This window comes from Wasmannia auropunctata, unplaced genomic scaffold (genome assembly GCF_000956235.1).
Source record: "Wasmannia auropunctata unplaced genomic scaffold, wasmannia.A_1.0 LD335163.1, whole genome shotgun sequence".
NCBI lineage: Eukaryota > Metazoa > Arthropoda > Insecta > Hymenoptera > Formicidae > Wasmannia > Wasmannia auropunctata.
The window spans coordinates 21,856-44,385 of NW_012027727.1; the positions used below are offsets into that span (position 1 = coordinate 21,856).

A 22,530-nucleotide genomic window follows, 5' to 3' on the forward strand; every position below is an offset into this window, starting at 1 on the left:
GGGAGACCATATTACCATCCTCGTTGCTCTTCGTTCCATTATGCAATGTCGCAACATTTTTATAAATAACATCCTTAAATAAGCAATAAATATTTCATTTGAGTCTGAAATTTATTGAACAACAGTTTGACAAATGTAATCGTTAAGTTTACAATATTACATTTAAATATTGATTATTAACAAAATTATTGTATGTAAATTCGGGGACCAATAATGTCTTCTCCTCTAAATACGTAACGTATTTAAAACATCAAGCTACGAAAATATTTCTTAATTAAGTATTAGTTTTATTTTATAGTCTTAGGTTCGATCATTTCCATTAAATTAAAATTAAATTATAAATTTTCCTGCGTTTAATTAAAGTAATGTTACTTTTTCTTGTTCTTTTTATTCTAAAAAATATATAATTAATTGTTTCAAAATTTTTTCAGTTATGTGTAGTTTCTTTGAAATTACTTGAAGGTCATTTATTAACAATATATATATAAATAAACTCGTCAATACAAAACAAACAAATATAATAAAATTAGATCAAATACGCGACCATTGATTATTGTGTTATATAATATTAATTTTATTATATTTCATCATTTAAAACATTGAAAATATTTCTTATACGTCCCAACAAAACGCGAGTAATTATTTGTGCTTAGACACTTAAGGGATTTATGATCGATCCACAGATCCCCACCTTCACCCACTGCACTGTTAGTATTCCGGGTAAATGTAGTACGTACGTTATAGAATCGAGGTCGAATACAGTCTTTGCCGGGTCTGTATGACGAACGGAACGCTTAGCCAAGTTCGTATCGTGCAATACAGTTCTATTTAGTGCTTTTTCTTTGATATTTAATTAAAAAATATATCAATATTTTTGCTCAATTATTTTTAAATTTTGTGAAATTTATTAACAAAACTATTTTAAAAAGTGCGTGGTATTTGTTGAAGTATTGATTAAAATTATTTTAAATTCTGTGAGAGTCAAAGATTAAAATAAAAATTTAATACAATTGCTCTTACTAAATTTTGATATTTTGATTCAAAATTAGAATTTGTTAAAATTTTTTTAAGTATAAAAAATTGTATAAAATTCCAATACATAATAAAAATAAAGTTAAAAAAGTACAATACTATGTGAAATTAAAAACATGAAAGACAAAAGATACAAAATAATAATTATTATTTTACGTAAAAATAAATATTACGCTGAGTGACTCAACAATAAAAATAAAATTTAAACGCAGCTATTTTGATTTAATTAGCAAATTGTCAAATTTTGATCACGTTATATACTTTCTCTTTCACTGAAATCAGGTCAGCAAAACGCTTATATCAAATTTTAAATTTGTATTGCATTTGTATTTGCATTATCAATGATCCTTAGCAAATCATTTTCGACTAAAAATTTTCTGAATTGATGAAATAAAAAAATCGAATTAAAAATGGAATCAAGTGTACTTAAAAGAAAGTAGTAAATCGACATGACCACGCTTTGTAAATTGTGAATTTATTTAATGTTTATACGTAGTAGTTTTTAGTTGTCTATTTTTTCTTTAAAAATTTATAGCAGTTTTTTAATTTAAATATATTGCAGTAATTTATAAATATATGATTTATGTTCAAAGTTTCTTTTTTTTCTTTCAAATAAACTTGCTGACGCTATTTTAAATAGATCGTATCGATTGTAGTCACGTTAACAGAAATGCAAGTAAGAAATCGATATATATAAGTATACATTGCATCGTGTGTTTTATATGGTGAAATGTGCCGCATAGATAAATAACATCGCGAGAAAAGAACGGCGAGAAAGTCGTCAAAAGAAAAATAATAATCAACTCGCTTGCTTATTAAATCGAAAGCAACGAATAGTAGTGAGAATAATTTTGTGAAAGTGTTTCAATTTTCAAAATGTTTCATTATTTAGCTGCAAGGCGCCATAAGATCTCATAATGCCGGGATGAGTTAATTTACAATGGAAAGATGACGATGATTTACATTATCCTGTTTTACAACCGAAAGTTCCTCCTTAACATCAATGCTATTGCGTAATCAACAAGGTCAACTCTCCAATAAATTGTGGCCTATAAAAATGCATAAGAAAACAAAAAGTAAGTCTAAAAGTAAGAATAGAAAGATTATGGTAAAAGATATGATACAAATAAGTATTACATAATTAGATTTCGTTCTCCTGCCTCATTCGATTGTACGTTCCTCTTTTGTTGTTTATTTTTAAATTCTTCTACGTATATAAAATTATTGTTACAATTAAAATAATCACAATTATGTCGGTTTGTTGAGTCTTTATTTTATGTTGATTGTGATATTATTAACATAATCATAATTGTAAATATGTATAATTGTACTTTGTATTGCTGTTATAATTAGAATTAAAATTAAAAATTAATAACACAGTTATAATTAATGTCACATAAATTAATTATAATTAATATTATAATTAAAACAAATGTAACGTTACGATTGTAATAATGTAATATTCATGTTTCTGAAAAAAATTTTTTTTAGAAATATGACGATGATTTCAAAAAATTTAAATAAATTATTTTAAATTACTGATTCGTAAATATAATGAATTTCTTTAGACATGACGAAGCAAATGTTGCGTGGAACTGCTATGTCAACATTATTGCAATCATAAAAAGAATTAGCTTTGCGCAAATTGCTCGGGAATTACAAACGCTGTCGCGTTCTGATAAAATAATCCATTTCAGTTAAACAAAATGTTATTATCTAAAGATTTACTAAAAATATTATTTGCCATTTTGTTTAACTTAAATTCATTTTAATTAAACAAAATATTATTATCTAAAGATTTACTAAAAATATTATTTGCCATTTTGTTTAACTTAAATTTTTATTTTACGTCAAATAAAATATATATCTGTAAATTTTGAACAGTGCTTATCTTGTAAACTCTGTAACACAATTTCCATACACTGATGTACTGTAAGAGCACTGACCTAGACTAATGTTTTTCTGCATGGTATCACTATGTTGCAACGTGAAAAGACGAGATGCAATCTGTCTACACGAAAGTCTTCTAACGGTAGTTAATCCACATGTTAGAATGTTATTACAATCCGTAAACCGGTTTTCAAGTAATTACTCATCTCATCGAGGAAACGAAATATGTGTAATTAAAAATATTCAGAGTTTTCCAAAATTAATTCTTAAAGTGAAATATCTTATTGCATTGAACATATACAGAGACAATATTAATTTGGTACGTGTACGTGTATTATTTCTTTTTGAACAAGCGTGGCTAAGAAGATGTACAGTCATTAATTACCCGGACAGCGCATCATTATGTACATGACTTTTTCAAATTGTTATCCAGATATTATTTATCTCGGAACGCTGTTCTATTTGGACAACTAATTTTGAAACTACTACAATTTTTAACTTTCAGACAATACTTTGGAGAAATCATCAATACATATATAATGATATACTATCTGGATAATTTGTTTCATAACTGTACATAATATATGCGAGTACGAATTATTTTTACGTGCAATGGCATATTTTACTTTAAAATTGTAGAGTAATTTTATTGAATTTTTTAAAATGTTACTCCAATTTTTGCAAATATTCAAAGTTTATTTTCTTTACAGTTTTACAATAATTAAATTGTTCAGAATGGTATAAGCTTCCAACCTTGTTTTCTTCAGTCGTTAAAAAGAATATTGACTTTATCAGGCAATCTTCTCTCTAAACCTGAATCAGTGGATACTGATTGAATCAGTAACGCCTTGCATCGCTAATGATGAATTAGTGAAATAATCAAATCCGCTGTGCAATTAGCGAGAACAGCGAAATTTACTGATTTGTCAGTGATGATAGCATTATTCACTTGTTTATTAGTGATTTGCGAGAGACTGCAATGCCTGCATTTCATTTTAACGCTCGCGCGCTGTGAGCATGATTTGTCCTTGTTTAAGGTGATTTTATCGCTCAACGCCAACTCGATAGTGTGACGTTACATAAACCAATGCGAAATGTTTTTATCGAATTACGTTTATTTTTATTGAATTATTAGTCATATGGAGGGACTAACTTTTAACTGGGACTTGCTCGATAAAATCACCTTAATATTTGATAAACAACAAAGTTTCCAGAACGCTGCACGTGTGCGCCAAAAGCGTGAAGTGAATATCGAACGCAGTCAATGTGCGTATTGAATACTTACTATATTGGTATACTTGGAATTGGATGCATTCAATGAATAAACGTTGATAATTAGTGATTTTCCACTGATTCAGATTTAATCTTCGGTCAATGATTTTTAAAACAAAACCAAGAGATTTTTTTATCAAGAGATATGCGTGTGCGTGGCTTTTATACATATATACAGATGTCCCCAGGCAGAAATGATCGGTCCTTTGACGTCGATTCGACGTCTGTAGACATTGATTCGACATCGATTCGATGTCTATAAATGTCGAATTGACGTCTATGGACCTATCATGTCTGCTTGAGTCACAGATTTTTATATACAAAATCTGTGACATATATATATATATATATATATATATATATATACTGTAACTTTGAAGCATTATAACTTGAAAAGTACTTCATGAAAAAATATTTTATTATAGCGTTTTGGAAAGCTCTCGATATCAGCTATTAGATTCTTGAATCAAAAATAGGGTGTTTCATTTAAGAAAATCAATGTAACCTTGACCTGACCTTGGCTACGCAACCCAAGGTCAAACTAATAGGATCAGTAAATAAATATTTTTAAACCATATAACTTTTGTCTGAAACAGTTTTCTGTAAAACTTATATTTCCCGAGATATTTATGTCCCGACCTTTTTGGGATACCCTGTATATATATATATATATATTGTATATAATCTACATAAATGAATTTAAAATAAATAAAAGCAAAACATTGAGAGAAAAAAAAATTTTTTTATAATTGTTTTGATGATAAAAAGATAATAAAATCGATATATTTGCATTTTCTTACGTTACATATAATAAATCACTACGGAAAAATATAATGTTTAATTTGTATTACAAAATATAAGAGTTCTTAAAATACGTCAATCCTGTGTCTAAATGAGTGGGGAGAAGATAATGATATACCTATAAAGTCGCTGCAAGTAAAACCACACCAGTCATTGCGTAGTCTTGGAGAATGTTAGACGTATCTTTTTGTATCTCTCGTGAAAAGAGTCCACAAAGAATGTGTGTAACTGCATAAGCATATCAAACTTTTGGGTTTGTGACATATCTATGACATATCTGTTCTGAGATATTACACAATTCTTCTGTTTAAATTTTATTTAATATACAAAAGTGCGATTGCTAAAAAAATTCAAAATATCTCATAATAAAACAACATTGTTTAATTTTTCTGTTATATTCTTGTGGTTAATTGAATCTGTTGAAGAGATTGAAAAAAATATTTTATTCACAAATCGTAATTATTGCATTTGTTAAAGAAGAAGAAAATGTTTTATTTGCAAACTTGATACGTATTACATGAGTTCCTCAATCATAAAATTAAATCATAAACGTATATGGATGAAATAAAAAGAGACTATTATATTTTCTGTTTTATTTCATATCAATTCTAAAACGCAGTGAACAAAACGTGAACAAAGCTCTCTTTAACAAAGTCAAATCGGTAAGTTAAAACGTTACACGTGATACTTTTTATGTAATTTGAACATTAATTAGATTAAAATTAATTAATTAGATTAAAAATTAATTAGATTAAATTAAAGAATGCATAAATATTCTTTAATTAATTTTAATTTATGATTAATTAATTAAATAAATTTGACTCTTATCAGTATTGACTTAATATTCAATAATTAATACATATTTATAATTACTACTATAAAGTATAAAATCATATAACTCATTGTAAATTAAAAAATAATATTATTGGGATGCGTTGTTTTTCATTAAAGAATTAATCGCATGCGCACACAATAGATTTTTGCTTGCAACAACGCAATAGATTTTTTAGAATATTTTTTTTTGTTATTTTGCGTTTCCTATAACATTAGTAGATATAATCGCGAAATAATAAAAAAAGTAGATTTAAAAATAGTAGATTTCCTACACAGTGAGCAAGATCGTAGCTCTAGATATGAATAATAATTAAAATTTAATTATATTAATTTAAAAATTACGTTACTGTCTGTGAAGTTATATTAATAGATATACATAAAACGAAAGTGAAGTCAAATTTGTTTTGACTGAATTTATGATTATCAAGCAATTATCGCGTATAACAAATGCGTAAGGAAACAAAATTAAATGTAATTTCTTATAATCAATTACATAGATACAGTTAATTATCTTTAATACAGTTAATATTTCTTTTGTGTTTTCTACCGTTTCGCAATCAGACGTAAGTTAGTTGTGTAATTACCGACAATCTAAATAAATTTACATTTTTAAATTTGTTTGCTCGATCACTTACTAAACATTATTTACGAATTATGTGTGTACACATTTGCTGAGAAATTCCTTTTTTATGTCCTATTAACATGTTACAATAACTACATTTATGTACATATATGTGTCTTTTGAAGGTCAAGATTTTATTATGCAATAATTGCACCGTGCGAGTGGTTTATGTTAAATAAGATATTTTTATCTTCCATTTTTTTCGGAATTGCTTGCTTGAGACTAGCATCTTTGAGAAATTTTCCGCTATAAATTAATATTCCATTGATACATTATCTATGTAAAATATCTATATAAAATAATCTATGTAAATTGTTTTAATTGTTTCGAAAAATCTAAGGACGTTAATTACGCAACGCACATTGTATAATTAATATTACGGATGAGTCACATTTAAAAGCCACATGTATTGATTTACACACCATCAATATTGAAAAAAACAACAGACTAGGCAACAAAATAAAAAAACCCATGATTTTTACTTTTTATGTCGTTATCTTAACTTAATTTTTTTTATTTTGTTATATATGTATACTTTGTAATTGCATGAAAATTATTTTGATATACAAACATAAAAGATTTATTAAAAGAAATTTGAATATTTCTTTTAACTTTTTATTATTTTTTTGTACATTTTTGGTTCTCAAAATAATTGCGCTAGAATATTAAAATTTTTTGCATTATTGCTTATCATGTTTGAGTTTCTAACAGAAATATTTGATGGTCCAACAAAATTATTTTCAGATTAATATTCAACTAAATTTTATATATATTAGCAGTCGTTTTTTCATGTTCATATTTCTTAAATGTCAAATCTGTTTTGCGTTCTACGTCTGCACTGATCCACACGAGAATATGTATATAAATTTGTTTGTGATGCCTTCGCTAACCATTGTCTATTGAGTGTTTTCAATTCAGAATCAAGATACTATGGTCGATACTCATAGTCGCTACGTATTTCAAGAACATCTTAAGTGATGTTTTAAGACGCTACTACGGCTTTGTAATTGGTTTATGACATCTTACGTCTGCATTTGAAACGGTCTTAAAAATCGATCTCTGAATTCTAACCGATGATATAGCATTTTGTAATCAAGGCCGATCATAGTCTATTTCCATTTCAAGATGGTTTCGACAAATTCAAAATTAATTATGCAACGTATGTGCTGCGTAATTGATGTTGTAACAACGATTCGTCAACAACACATATAAAAACCATATTGATTTACATGCTATCAGTATGTTGAGAAAAACAAATTGGTCAATCGAGTAAAAAACCGACAACTTAATAATTTTTATGCCTGTATCTTTATTTTTTGTATTACATAAAAGAATTGTATTCTGTGTTAATGAAAATTATTGATGACCTGTCTTATTTCAAAATTGATGATCGCAAGAAATAACAATCATGAGCGCTTGGCGCATCTTACATCTAATGAAACCTAACAAATGCTGTATCTGAAAACGCATACGCTATAATATTGCATGGAACGTGATTCGTTTCCAAGAAAATTCAATTTAATAATGTACATAATCTAAGAATAAGCATAACCGTAAAAGAAATCGGATCCTCGAGTGAAAAGAAACTATTATATAGGAATTCAAACAATAATAAAACTTGACAGTTTTTGTGAATAATATTATATAGAATCTCTGATATTTTTTTTATTGCTTGAAAACGTGACTTTTTATATTGTGTTTCATTGTTACGACTTAAAATCTAAAAGATAAAATTATACTATATAACAAAAGGCAATAATAAAAAAATAATATAAAATGCCAGAGTAAAAATTTCAAAGTTAAAATTTCCAAAATATAATAGAACGCAATCAAGTAAAAAAACTCAAATAAAAATCAAGCTGTAAGATAGTATTCATAATCTATTTTTATTTTAAGATTGTTTTAAGTAATGTCTCGAAATGCTAATACGTCTTTGTGGTTGGTTTATGACATCTGCTGAAGACTGTCTTAAAGTGACCATGAACATCGTCATAGTAAATAAAAATGCGTAGATTATTTAAAATAATCATAAGGAATAATTGAAACCAAGAGATTTAAGAGAAAAAAGTGATTCGTAAGTTTGCGGGTTAAACGGCCGCGCGAACATAATAATAATAATAATAATAATAATTTTTGACGTTATATCTTAAGACCATCAGATATTAATTACATTAATAAATTTACATGTAATTTTAATGTAAGTAAATTCACTTTAAATTAATTATCAAATTTACATTAACTGATTAAAATTTATTACATAATTATTTATTACATAAAAACAAAATAAAAAATTTTCCAAAAAAATTCTTCCTATTAAAAATTAATAAGTTGACGTGACATTTTGTATTTCTTATGTTTAATTTAATAGCATTTTAATATGTTAATTATTTTAATATGTTAATCATTCCAAGATCATAAGTTAATCATTCCAGCATCGTTATTAAATCATCTAAGAATAAAAATTTATTTCAGTTCGATCGCTGATCGAACACTCATCACCATTTCGCAAAATGGTGCAGCAAGAGGCGGTGGTCGTAAGGAATGCCGTAAAGCGTTATGGGAAAAAACAGTTGGTGCTCGACCGTTTGAATATGACCGTTTCAAGGGGCTCTATGTAAGTAATTGTTATTTATTATATACATACAAAATTAACACAAAAGATTAATCGTCTTCCTATTCATTTTTGCTTCGAGTTGTAAACGAACAATGAGTTTGTAAAAAGAAGTCGTTGAGAAGACAACGGTTCTCTAGAACTCTCTAGAATCGAAAACAAATGAGTCGCTATTGATTAATGCTTGCGATTATTTGCATGATTTTTAATGTTATTCGATAGACCTACATATCCTTCGCGCCAACCTGATACTAATTTCTTCATCCTTCGACATGTTGGAAATTGCCTGAAACTGTCGTCACGCACTTTTCCGCGTACATTCACCGATTGCTTAAATTGCCGCCGCTTGCAAAATCCACGATAGGATAATCGTATAACTTTCTAATGAACATTCAGAAGAAAATCTTTCGAGATCTGTTAGAATCATTATAATGCCTTTTACTATTTGTGTTTAATTTCTAAAGTATTTCATTGCATTCTGTCGCAAAGCTATTTTTCGTGCTATTAGCCAAATATTCGATTAGATTTCTTAAAATTAGAGTTTTCTATGAACAAAGTAAAAATGTATCAAACATATATTTAGCGTTGTGCAACGTTGGCCACATACGCGCGCACACATACGTAGAAATCTCAAGGCGCACTAGAAAGTTAATACACGGACTTGATGTATACATTAATTTTCGAGACGAAATAAAATTCTTATGTTAAATGCATTAGTAAGCTGAAAAACTTGATTGTACAATTAAAATTTAATAGCTACAGCCATTAATGGCTTCAATTGTATAACGCAATTACACGTTGTCAACACATATTTCCCCAGGTACCATAAAGACCAAAATCGGGACATCTTAAAGACGTCTAAAAAATGCCTTAACAACATTTTTGCGAGAAAGGCATTTAAAAGACGTCTTAGAGAGTCTTATGTACTGATTTTGGACTTTATATTGTTTCCTAAACCCCGAAATTCTGTTCACATTCTCTTCTAATTCTCTCTAATTCTTGATTGAAATTAGAATATACCGAAAATCGTGTTCGATTCTTTTCACGACACTTCCACAGACTTATCCGTTGTCAAGACTTCATCGACTGCCTCTAGAATCTCGTCTATCGCCGAGGCATTTTTCATCTTCATTCTCTCATTAATATAACGATGTTTGTCAGCGATTTTTCCCGTTGGCATGTATCTATTTTTCCGTTTTACGATTTTATTGGAAGGAACGAGAGTTTGAAGTGTCCTTCGAGAATAAGTCTTTCGGATGCCGTTTTTTCGTCGTATTGATTCATGCAATGTTCCAATACGTTTCGATTGATCAGTCTTTTCCAAAGTGCTTGTAATGGTTGGCAAATTTAAGGAAATATTGTTTAACTGACTAAACTGTTTTTCATCTTGTTCTTTCATCTGTTCTTGTAGAATATCTATAAATTTTCCTGATGGCTTTAAAGAAGTTTTTTTCTTGACATCTTCATCTCGAAGTGTTATCTTAGAAAAAAATGTACTATTGGTATGATCTTTAACATCAGCAGACATATTAGATATAAATTTCTGGTCGGGTGCAATAGAAGTAAGATTGTTATCGTTAATATATTCTTCGATATGTGTTGTTAATTCTGGACGACTTACAGCTTGTGTTTCTATTTTAGATGTTACACGATCACTCCATATATGTTCCGATGATTCACTTGTTTCAGTCTTATTAGTTTCAGTAAGATTTTCTTTATTCTGTTTAATTAACGTTGCTTCCTCAATCTTGATCTTTTTATTATTGATCATTTCACTGTTGCTTCCATCTTCAAAAACATATTTATCATCTTTCGCTTTCTCATGTAGTCGTTGATTATCTGCAGTCATATTTTTTAAAAGAGATTCTATTTGTCTTTTTAAATTGGAGGATCTCCATCGTGAAATGTAATTGAGATCATCATGCAATTGTCGCCATTTCATACAAAACAACTTGATTAAGCGCGATAAGATGTATTCAACCGACTTGGCGTAGTCAAAAGACAGATCATTTCTTGAAATTAATCTTTTCATTTCCAATGCAAATTCAAGATTATACAGCATCCAAGAAAATACAAAATCGTTTTTATCGAGATTTATAGATTCTTGTAATTCTTGAAGCATAATAACATGGTGCAAAAACTCGTATGCAATTGAATTCTGATTTAGCCTTTTATTGTTACCACGCTCTTGCATCAGTAATATCACGTGTCGCAAGATATTTTCAATGTCATTTCCCGCCTACGAAAAAAAGTGTTAAAATTAATTCGAAAGGATAGAAAATTGCGCAACTTGATAATTTAATTCCTCGATAAATGTTTTATGTTAAGCTATATAAAAGTTAAATTTGCGCAAATCTACTAATTGGTTTATGAAACGTGTCGTGATGTCGTGCTGTTTGTCTCAAAATCATTATTTTGCAACACGGCTTTGCAAAATATGTTTCTTCTCAGTAAACATTTCCTTATAGTGTTTATAAGATTATTCGTTCACCTTCAATTCACCTTCAAAATCGCTTTGTCGATATTTACCTCTGTAAAAGATTAAATTTGTTAATTACGTTACGTAATGTGAAGAATATTTCATTCTTACTTTATTTTACATGATTTATTTGTTTTTGTATTCATTATAAATGTGTTCTTTCTACATTGTAATTAAATAAATTTTAACAGTATATATAATTATCACATTTATTTCATTATTAAATTATAATGAATAATTTATATTAATTAACAAAAATATATAACAACGTAAAAACTTACGTTGTTAATTATGTAATTAAAACGATTTAAGCTTGGCATTAAAAATAATTAAAAGAAAGAAAAAAGTGTCTTAGAAAAAATAAAATTAATATTTATCTTTTTTATTTATACATTTAAAATGTGTTAGTAAATTCTCTTTACATATTTTATCTTAAATATAACGGTATCTCAAATTATTGAAAATGTTCCTGTATAGTGAAAAATTTTTTAAATACCAAAAATTTTTTCTTAACAAAAACTAAGATGATTATAAATTTTTCTTAATTTCTTTGTTTCCAAGTAGATGATGTCAATAACGTTTTTTAACGATGTCTTAATGACATCTCTAATGTTAATCAAGACATTATTGTAACTTTTATTTTATCATAAATAAAAACAGTATCTCAAGACTATTAAAAATGTTCTTGTATAATGACAACTTCTTTGAATCAATCATCCAAGAGCCAAGAATCAAATTTTTCTCAACATAAACTGATATTATTATAAATTTTTATTTATTTACATTGTACCCAAGTAGCAAGATAATGTCAATGACGTTTTAATAACGTCTTAATGACGTCTCTAACGTCAATCAAGATACGTTATTTGACGTCATCTTGCTACTTGGGTATAATTTGTATAACACTACACTTGTGAAATAAAAACTTCCTTAAAATAAAAACTTAAAATAACAAACGTTTAAAAATTAATTAAATTATCTTTATTATCCATTCAGTTCTTCAAAGTTTAATAGTTCGAAAATTATTGATTCGTTAAGATTTTTATTAAAAAAAAATTTACTTCAAATTGACCGAAGATATGCTATCCTAAACATTAAGAACAAGTCAACTTACTGGTATACTCCTGTTCAAGGTCAGTTTTACCATTAATCTCGACTTTTTTTCCTAGATCGATTGTCATACGAACCCACGGTTTCTCTGTTTCTCGTAATTTTTCAATCATTTCATTAAGGTCATCGCTGACGTTTGAATTATTCGCACGTAAATCAATCAATATCATATTGTCATTTATTATCGATATCGATCCTTGGATTGGTGTGGAAGAAAAAACTACACCTGCAAGTAGCAGGATCGCGATGATATTAATAATCATCATGCCACGACGAGACTGAAGCTAATCGCAGGTTTGCTTGATGATTTTATCAGGTTGCACCGGATGACGATATCATCTTTCGCTCGCCATATCGCAATCTTGCGAGAATCGCACAGTGGTGCCCAAGAGGATCTTTGCAGCTTTTTGAATTATTTCAGAGAATAGAATAATTGATTTGTTAATCTTAACTGACAATTCGAAATTATAATTATATAAATATTTAAAATACACAGGAAGATTGTAAGTGTATTAAAATTATATAGGTAAAGTTGAATATTTTCTATAATTTCTCCTAAAATTCTAGATTTTTATGTTAAATAGTTACATTAAACACATATTGGTATCACATAAATCTGGACGATTTTCCGGACGAATTACAAAAAAATTCAGATTCTGTTCACCTAGGCACCACTGTATGTTGTTAGTAGTTGGCCACTAATTGCTTTTGCCAACGATCCTGATCGTTATTTTCGCGCGAGTTTAATGATCAAAACCATGAAATTGTGACCGACATTCATTAACGAGTCCACTGTGTTGCCATCCATTCAGACTATCAGACTAATTACAATATCTCGAGGGAAACTATAAACGCTATTGTTCTTCGATTAAATGCGAACGTGAGTAGATTGGCAGATAAGTTGAATCTGGATTTCAAAAGAGAATCTATATTGGACTTCGATTATGAAGTCGTTTATTGCGAGATTAAAGGAAATGTTCGCAGTTTTATGCGCCATCCCCTCCCTTCCCCCCTGTCAGTTCATCCATTCAAACGTGTCGTTTGAAATAAGATGAAGCATGTAAGCGAAATCTTTCCTTCGAACAGATACGGACTGTTGGGTGCCAGCGGATGCGGCAAGACCACTCTGCTGTCATGCGTCGTCGGGGTTCGGCATCTCGACAGCGGCGAGGTGTGGGTCCTAGGGGGAAATCCGGGCGACAAGGGCTCCGGCATCCCCGGGCCTCGAGTCGGTTACATGCCGCAGGAGATCTCCTTGGTCGGAGAGTTCTCCGTGAGCGGTGCCCTCTATTACTTCGGCAGGATCAACGGACTCGACGATGAGGAGATCGGTAGGACATAGAATAGGGAACAGGGAGTACTGGAATACTCTCGTTGCACACGTCGCGTATATTCCGAGAAGTTTTACAAAATAAACGAAATTAAATAGAAGGAATAGGCTTTAAGGAATAAATCAAATATAGTGAAATAATGGCCTATATGAGCCGATATGGGTGTTGGTGTGTGAAATTCTTATTGTTACAAAATAGTTTTAAGTTAAACTTTCAAACACTTTCAATTTCTACTTTAAATTACTCGTATGCGAAATATTTTGTATAAGTTTGTTTGAAACAACTACAGCTTTCTTATATTATTTTTAAGAGATAAGACAGAAGTTCTTCATGGAGTTACTCCAACTACCCCCGGCAAATCGCTTGGTGAAGAACATGAGTGGAGGTCAGCAAAGAAGGGTCTCCCTTGCCGCCGCGATACTCCACAAACCCGAACTCCTAATCCTGGACGAACCCACTGTAGGCTTGGATCCAATTTTGAGGGAGAAGCAAGTAGATTTTACTCTCGTTTTAGACGCGATAAGCAAGGAATAATAGGAAAATGTTTAGATATATCTTTTTCTTCGTAGCATTTGGACCTACCTGATCCAAATCACGCAGGAGGAAGGTGTCACCGTGCTAATCACGACGCATTACATCGAAGAAACTAAAGATGCTAGTAGGGTGAGTCTTGTTTCTATTAAATTAGTTTCTAATAATATTCATAAGAAAAATTTACTATAAACTTTTAATATATCCTATAAACTTTTGAAAAAACCTATTCTTTAATTTGCGAAAAACTTGTTTTGTTCGACAAATTCGATCGTGCTTAATATTGTGCATCTTCTACAACCACCAATTCTATAATGTAGATCGGTTTGATGAGATGTGGTCAATTGTTGGCGGAATCGTCGCCGCAAAAATTACTGGAGCGATTTCAATGTTCATTCTTGGAAGAGGCTTTCCTGAAACTATGCCAGAGTCAAAATAATACAATCACTTCGAATGAATTCAACGTGGAAGATGCTGGCAGCGACGACTTGTATCAAGAGCAAAATAAATATGAACAAGCAAAAGTATATACATATATATATAGAAATAATCTATGCTGTTCCCATTGTTATAAAAAACTATGTAAATGGGTATTATTTTATATAACAAATAAATCGAATTGTTAAGGCAATCTCGGAGTACAAAGCGGTTTCAGAACGTCAAGTTTCGCGAGCGAGAAGATTCAAAGCTCTATTATTCAAGAACGGCATTCAATTTTTGCGTTATTATGGGTAAATATTTTTCAATCATTAACTGTTTCAATTTCGCATTTTGTCATATCCTTTACTACATGTATTTCAGGCTGCGTTCGGAGAGCGCACTATCAACGCTATGTCATGTCATCTTTATCATTAATTAAATGTAAAATAAGGACAAAATAATATGCAATATAGCATGCTCCCCGAACACAGCTTTTGTACAGCATTAAACTATTGTATACGAAATATTATATTATATTTCAATTTACACATATAGATACATTAATCATTACATATTTCATAATAATAAATAATATATTCCTTTAGAGGGCTAGTTTTTGCAGTATTATTCCCGATATTGCAAGTTGCCGTGTTCGTTGTGGGAGTTGATCATGAATTGAAAGGCAAGATTGGGGTTGTCAATGATGAAGCTGGCAATTGCGATTTCAACAACAACTTCGGCAATATTTGGAATGACGAATTCACCTGCCACTTTAGCAATCTCAGCTGTAAGTTCCTGCACAATTTTGATGACTCCATCACGATAGAGGTAAACAACTTAAATTATTAATAATGTACAGTCATGTAGGTGCATAATTAAAACGACTATATATTTTTTTGGTATCACTTTCCCATTTATTCCGTACATTGAAAGACTTTATTTTGATGAGAAATTAAGAGAATTTTAATAATAATCAAATAGATTTCTTGAAGATTTGTATTAATACTTCGCTTTCTCTCAGGATTATGATAACATTTCCGAGGCGACTAATGATGTACAGAATGGAAAACTCAGCGGTGTAATATATTTTAGTCAAAATTTTTCTAAAGCTCTGCAGACACGAACGGAAAAAATGCCTAACGTGGCGGATTCTGATCTTGTTGCCAGTGAGATTCAAGTTTTCCTCGATATGGGTGGTACGTTATTAATTATATTACGCGTTATTTGTAATGAATACAAGATCCTCTTTAAGATCCTCTTAAGGAGAAATCATCACAACGAATTCCTAATTTTGGTGTCTAGAAACTTTTGATTGATAGTCAGTAATGTAAATATATACAGATATGTATATACATATTTTTAATAAAAAACATTATTTAAAAATCAACTATTATTTTCTCTATAAAATGATCACCGTTTCTTATTGTTAAAGAAAGAGATCCGAGAAAATAACTCAAATTATTTTAAGTACGGAATATTTTAGCATAAATGGTATGCGAATTAACTAATTAGTAAATTAAAAATACTTAATTAAATTTATAATGGCGTTTGTTACAGACAGACAAATTGGGCTTTTCATGCAGAAGATGTTATTCGATCGTTTCTTTATGATCTTTGAGGATATCATGAAGAACTGCAATTATTCATCAAAATTGGCCGATCCGCCAGTTCGAGTACGTATATTTTATATTTTATTATAATTAAATTTATTTTTTTTTTATCTGTTTCTTCCTTCCTTTCTTTTTCTCCCTTCTCTCTCTTTCTCTCTCTCTCTCTCTCTGTCTCTCTCGCTCACTCTTTTATTGTTCAGAATTAAAATGAAGGAATAATATTCCAATCGTTTTTAGATTGAAGATCCTATTTATGGTACAATGGATCTCAATTATGCAGATTTTATGGCACCAGTGTACATATTAACGTAAGCAAAAGTCAATTCAATATAATAAATGAATAAATTATTTGCTGTTATTAAACTATCTACCTTTGCAGACTTATGTTCTTTTTAGCTACCACAGTCTCTACCACCTTGATAATTACAGATCGGTTAGAGGGTGTCTGGAATCGAAGCGTAGTCCAAGGTAATTTACTAATTTAGTCACCAAAATCAGTTTTACAAATGTTGTACTTTATCTCCTTACTTATAATAATGTAAATGTAAATACGTGATAGGGGTCAAGACGGAAGAAATTCTGCTGTCTCACATTCTTATTCAGAGCATCATCATAGTCATCCATGCTATCATGATAATGTTCTTAGTGTTCGTTGTATGGCGTTTGGAGTGTAAAGGATCGATATTCGCCGCAACCGGCTTCACATTTCTCGTGGGTTTCTGTGGATTGATGTATGGTGAGTACTACACATAATGTGCACACATTATGGAAAAAAAAAAGAAAAAAAACCCGCAGCAACAAATCTGCTGAGAATTAAACTGATCATCCGTGTTAATGCATTCCCAGGTTTTACCATCTCTGTTTGGTGCAAAAATCACACTGCGGCACATTACTGTTCGGCCGGAAGTTTTTTCCCACTGATAGTGCTAAACGGTGAGTTCCTATTCTTTTTGCTTCGCAAAAATTATTTTTTTATTTCAATCTAGTGTGTTATCTAAATAATTCTGTTATTGAATTGATTATTTCTGAATTAAAATTTTTATTACGTAGCGATATACACATTATATTAATAATATGAAAAATTGTAACAAATGTGTATTAAAATTAACATCAACTATATCTATCGAAGAATTTTATCTTATCAAATTTTTATTAATACACTAACTTGATAAAATCATAGGATGTATTTGGCCGCTAGAAGGAATGCCAAAAGCACTCCGCTGGCTTAGCTACGCATTACCAACTACCTTACCCTCTGAATCTATGAGAGGAATCCTCTACAAAGGTTATTCCATGTCTGACTCGCAAGTTTATATTGGCTTCATAATAAGTATAGCATGGATATTGTTGTATTTTGTTATAATATTTCTTGGTTTGAGATCGAAATCCTCGTGATATTGTTTAGAAACATAAACAAATTTTTTTTAGAAAAAAAAACAGAAAAACAGTCTCGCATAGTCTACAGAGTTCAGTCTACAGTTAGACAAATAAGCAGAGTGTTTTATCTAAATAAAATATTTTTATTTAAAAACATGCCTATTGATTTATGTGTGATATACAAGAATATAATTATTTTATCCACTTAAATGACCATCTGTATAAAATTAATTGCTCTAAAGGAATAAATTTCGTGAAAAAATGTTATTTTAATATTAATTAATCATAATTATAAATTAAATTTTTTTTATTTTATTTTACATCAATAAATATATTTTATTTGATTACATAGTATAGGGATAATATAAACTTAATTAATTACTTTTATGTGATAACAGTATTAAATGTTTTTAGAAAAAAATAACCTTGGAGTATTGTACTAAATATATATTTAATTTTAATAAAGTACTTAATTGTATTAGTAATTATATCGTTAATTATAAAAGATTGCGCTGTTTAAAAAATAAAGTACTTGATTTTAATGTATTTATAATTATACGCTTAAAGAAGTGCAACATTATAACAATTAACTCAAAGTATAAGAAGGAGAAGGAGACGAATGGAAGAGGAGAGAGAATTGAATAAAGACATATGCAGTTAAATATGTTCGTTAAATATGTTTCTCCGTTGTGTGACAACATATTAATCTTAAACGTATAAATATACACAGTGTTCCCTATATACAAACATATACAGCATGCCATACACTTCGCTATATCTGTTTTACATACCTCGTAATTATATTACTTATGGTAATTATATCAATACATAATATAATTACATATGATAACAAAATCGTGATGCATAATTTTGACGATTATTATCGTAACGATATAAATATAATAATTATGATCAAATCCTTACATCACAAATTTGTTATCATAATTGAGCTAAACAGTTATAATATACAATTCTGTTATTGTTAATTTTACAACTATTATAGTTATATCATATTTTTAATTATGATACATAGTTACGACAACACATGACGATTAATCTTCAGTTTAGTTATTAATAACGGATTATAAATAACCTTTTTTTTATTACTTTATACTCCTTTTTATGTTTTCTACTTCTTAATCTCTTTTCTCTTTTTTTAAATCTCTTTGAAATTTTGACCATTTTTATTTTGAAAAGCTCGTTCTAGATTTTAAAGTCTAGAAAGAAATAGATGATTAGTTTAATAACGATATATGACATATCAATAACTCTCTATTAAATGTATCACTCCTCGCCTAATAGCTCGCATTCAGAAATCTATAAAAAATAGATAGCCTGTCTATATAATAAAATAATAATTTACTTAGTAGAATAATACTTCAATAAGCGTTAAATCTCTGTTACTTTGGGAAGCTGAGATGATCACACACGAAAATAGTTAGCACTCTATAAAAATAGTTATTTTAATAGCGGAATGATGTAAGAATGATCGTGATATGGATTCCGCGTATAATTTTTGTAACTTTCAACGCTCTCGTTGTTGTTGCTGTTGTTGTTGTTGCTACTGTTGTTGCTAGCGACCATGCTAGTGTCCTGATTAAAATCATTAGTAGCTCGATTAGAGTTTATAGCAGAAAGAAGAAGCCGGGGGCCACAGGCTCGGATTGGATGAGTAGCAACGAGACAGTCAACTATCTGTCTTATAGTAGGCATGCAGGTTTTGTTGTATCCTGGAAAACACACGTCACATGCTTTATCAGAACTGAAAAAAAATGCGTATCGACTGCCGTCACGTCGTCTTGGGTTTTAAGTTTAAGACAGTATTTATAATCGGATACTCTCGCGAAATTTTTATCAAGCAGATGAAAACTTCAGAGTAAAGTTTAATATTTTTATATTTTGTAACGTTAAAATTTAACAAGATATTCGACTTAAAAATTGGCTAATATTATATAAAAATATTTCCGGCTTCAATAATCGCGAATAATTTGGAAAATCGTAACACTGAGCGCGTTAAACGAAAACTTTTGCGAAACATTTTATATGTATGTATGTTATACAACCCAAAAAGACGGATGTACATCTGGTTGTTAATAACGAATATGCAGAGACAATCGTCTAAGTTCGAAGACGTAGTAAATGTGTAGGAAATATGAACAGGAGTTAAAGTTGTATCGCATGCATTTTTAAATCGCGAGCAAAGGGGCAAACACAAAACCGCAGAAATATGATGGACAGGGAGAAGTCATAAAATCTTAAGCTACAAAAGAATGATAGAAAAGTTTAAGCATCAGAATAGTGGAAAGTTAATTTTTTTAAATCGTCGCTAACAGGCACGATCAATATTAACACAGTCGTACGATTTATTAGGATTCATTATCGACTTGTTTTGTGCCTGACAATCTTCTTGATATTTCTGACGACAATAAAAATGAAGAAAGATTTAAAAAAAAGATCGAAAGGACTTAACGCTGATAGCTGCGCTTTAATTTTTATTTGAATCCCTGGGCATTCCTGATAGACGATAATCGAAATGAGATCGGGCTTACAAAAGGGATTCATTCATAGGTTCAAAGGATCAAAGAGACTCATTGTAAATGGCCTCACTTTAGCCTTCACTTGGATCTCTCCCTTCAAGTGTTCGTGTTTGCGGGAATCAAAGTCAGGATCCGAAAGGATTAAACTCCTTGTCGGTGATTCCACTTTAACATTTAAAGGCATTCTTGGTGTGTGCTAATTAAAATGGGGATTATTTATCGTTAAACTCGTCGAACGTATTTCTCAAGCAATAAAGATGCGCAACATCACATGCAGTAAAGGGAAACAGAGCTCAAAGGGTTTCTCACAAAGTCATCGAATACAAATTAGAATTAAATGTTGGCATTCTAAATACTTAGCGTTAATGTAAGTTGGGTGTCTAAAAAAATGTTACAAAACATCGTTTAAAACATGAACGAGTAACATCAAGCTACGAAGGAGGGGAGCAATATAGCGCTGTAATACTGACGATCTGCAATTAAAGAGGGTATGCTAAATATGCTCCCGAACGCACGCAAAGTACTTCTTCGTTACAATTTCGTAATAATACTTAGCGTTTGCATGCACAAATGAATAAACATACAGATAAAAACGGGTAAAAAGTTAAAAAATGCATAGGAGCTTATTAATAAATGCGGCAATACAAATTCTTTCGCAATCTTTTTTTTTGGCACATCTCGCTACTTTTCGCATTGTAAAACGTCCCGAAGAAATGTGGAAATCGATATAGGAAATATTTGAAATTCGTTTCTTGACAAAAAAAATGTCGACGCCATGCTTGAAATATTTTTTTAACTTTTCAATATTATCAGTAATAATTGAAACATTAAATTATTATTATCAGTAACAATTGAAACATTAAATTATTAAATTATGATTGGTAGTATCACGCTTGTTAAATATATCTCGAAACTTGGATCAATGATTAAAGTCTACATCTGGAAGAATACCTGGAAGAACATCCGGAATTACGAGAATGGAAGAACATCTGAAAGAGTTTACCTGAGAGAAGCAATACGTTAAAAAAAGAATTTCTTCACATTTTTCGGGACGCTCTGTATAAATTCAGAGTGAAGCGCTATCCTTAAATCGATGTATCGATTCGTCACTTACACCTATAATTGTTCTGTGCAATATTGACTGTAATATTACTAAGATTGTCTTGTTGTATCATATGCAACTCTTGCGTAAATCATCCAACAATTTCCCGATCGTCCATCGAGAATAACAATTTCTTCCGTTGGTCCTTCCTACCGGTACCGAGCTATCGGTTTAAAGTTGTTTTATATAATAATAACACAACTATCACAATAATTATATAATACTGTAACGGCGCAAATGTTGTTTATGTAAAGCCGCGATGCCGACGTAATAGCAAAATTACGTTTCGCCTATAACTTTTATAATAATTAACGTGACATTCATCTCTTTTCGTTAAGTTAATTATTAAATATATATTATATATGAAGTATTTGTTAAACCTTTCATGTTAATCGTCAATTAATTAACAATATATCAATCAATATCAATATTTGTTTCGCGGTTTTGCGTAATGTGTCACACAAACGTGTATATTAAATTATATTTAATCAATTATACAGGATATTTCAGAATTAATACGTATAAATTTAATTAGTTAGTAGAATTCACAAAAAGAATGAAGTTCTTGATGATTTTATGAATTCTATTAACTGACTATCCTGGATAATGTGTTTAAATACAATTACATATTATTTCGTTATAAAAGATTTATCGGCTTTTATCAAAGTAGCTGTACGTACGCGGAAATACTTGTGTCCAAAAACCGATGAAGCTTTCGTAACAATTAAAATCCATCATTTAATATAAGTATTTCTAAATTTCTATGCCACGCGCGTGTACGCTTTGTATATATTTTGGTTTCTAAGCCTCTACAGAAAAATTTCGCACGTTCTTCTCGATTACTTACTTATTTAGTCGGTTCACATAAAATCCAGAAAGAGATATCCTTCTTTCTGTAAAAAGTGTTGTTACACATACATATTATTCGGCGCGAGACGTATCTCTTGATTCGCACGTATCGTGTGTTTTTC

The 22,530-nt window shown here is 29.8% G+C and overlaps 2 protein-coding genes across 6 annotated transcripts; one reads left to right on the forward strand and one right to left on the reverse strand.

Moving 5' to 3' along the window:
* The first annotated feature begins 1,198 nt into the window (after positions 1-1,198).
* On the forward strand, positions 1,199-18,074 carry LOC105457669 (ABC transporter G family member 20-like). Of its 5 annotated transcripts, none has more exons than XM_011702466.1 (16): positions 1,199-1,471; positions 1,925-2,108; positions 8,924-9,065; positions 13,738-13,982; positions 14,293-14,470; positions 14,552-14,645; positions 14,834-15,037; positions 15,141-15,244; positions 15,539-15,761; positions 15,955-16,129; positions 16,491-16,606; positions 16,781-16,851; positions 16,923-17,011; positions 17,103-17,279; positions 17,390-17,476; positions 17,724-18,074. In XM_011702466.1, exons 2-16 carry the CDS (start codon positions 2,036-2,038, stop codon positions 17,936-17,938), a joined length of 2,193 nt encoding a protein of 730 aa, XP_011700768.1. In that variant the 5' UTR covers positions 1,199-1,471; positions 1,925-2,035; the 3' UTR covers positions 17,939-18,074. The 5 variants fall into 5 exon arrangements, 4 of the variants coding, with proteins under 4 accessions (XP_011700768.1, XP_011700770.1, XP_011700771.1 ...); XM_011702468.1 differs by lacking the exons at positions 1,199-1,471; positions 1,925-2,108 and adding exons at positions 5,147-5,248; positions 5,615-5,657; XM_011702469.1 differs by lacking the exons at positions 1,199-1,471; positions 1,925-2,108 and adding exons at positions 5,147-5,215; positions 5,615-5,657.
* Positions 9,063-12,939, reverse strand: LOC105457668. The gene is made up of 2 exons (XM_011702465.1): positions 12,656-12,939; positions 9,063-11,303 (listed from the first exon to the last, which is right to left on the reverse strand). The coding sequence occupies exons 1-2, from the start codon at positions 12,915-12,917 to the stop codon at positions 10,105-10,107; spliced, it is 1,461 nt and encodes a 486-aa protein (XP_011700767.1). The 5' UTR covers positions 12,918-12,939; the 3' UTR covers positions 9,063-10,104.
* Positions 18,075-22,530: the final 4,456 nt, after the last annotated feature.

Coding starts and splice junctions, on each gene's coding strand:
- LOC105457669 (XM_011702466.1), top strand. CDS start 2,036: ATGCTATTGCGTAATCAACAAGGTCAACTCTCCAATAAATTGTGGCCT. Junction 15,762..15,954: donor ATGACTCCATCACGATAGAG/GTAAACAACTTA, acceptor GCTTTCTCTCAG/GATTATGATAACATTTCCGA. Junction 16,852..16,922: donor GCACCAGTGTACATATTAAC/GTAAGCAAAAGT, acceptor CTACCTTTGCAG/ACTTATGTTCTTTTTAGCTA.
- LOC105457668 (XM_011702465.1), bottom strand. CDS start 12,917: ATGATGATTATTAATATCATCGCGATCCTGCTACTTGCAGGTGTAGTT. Junction 11,304..12,655: donor CCTTGAACAGGAGTATACCA/GTAAGTTGACTT, acceptor ACTTTTTTTCGT/AGGCGGGAAATGACATTGAA.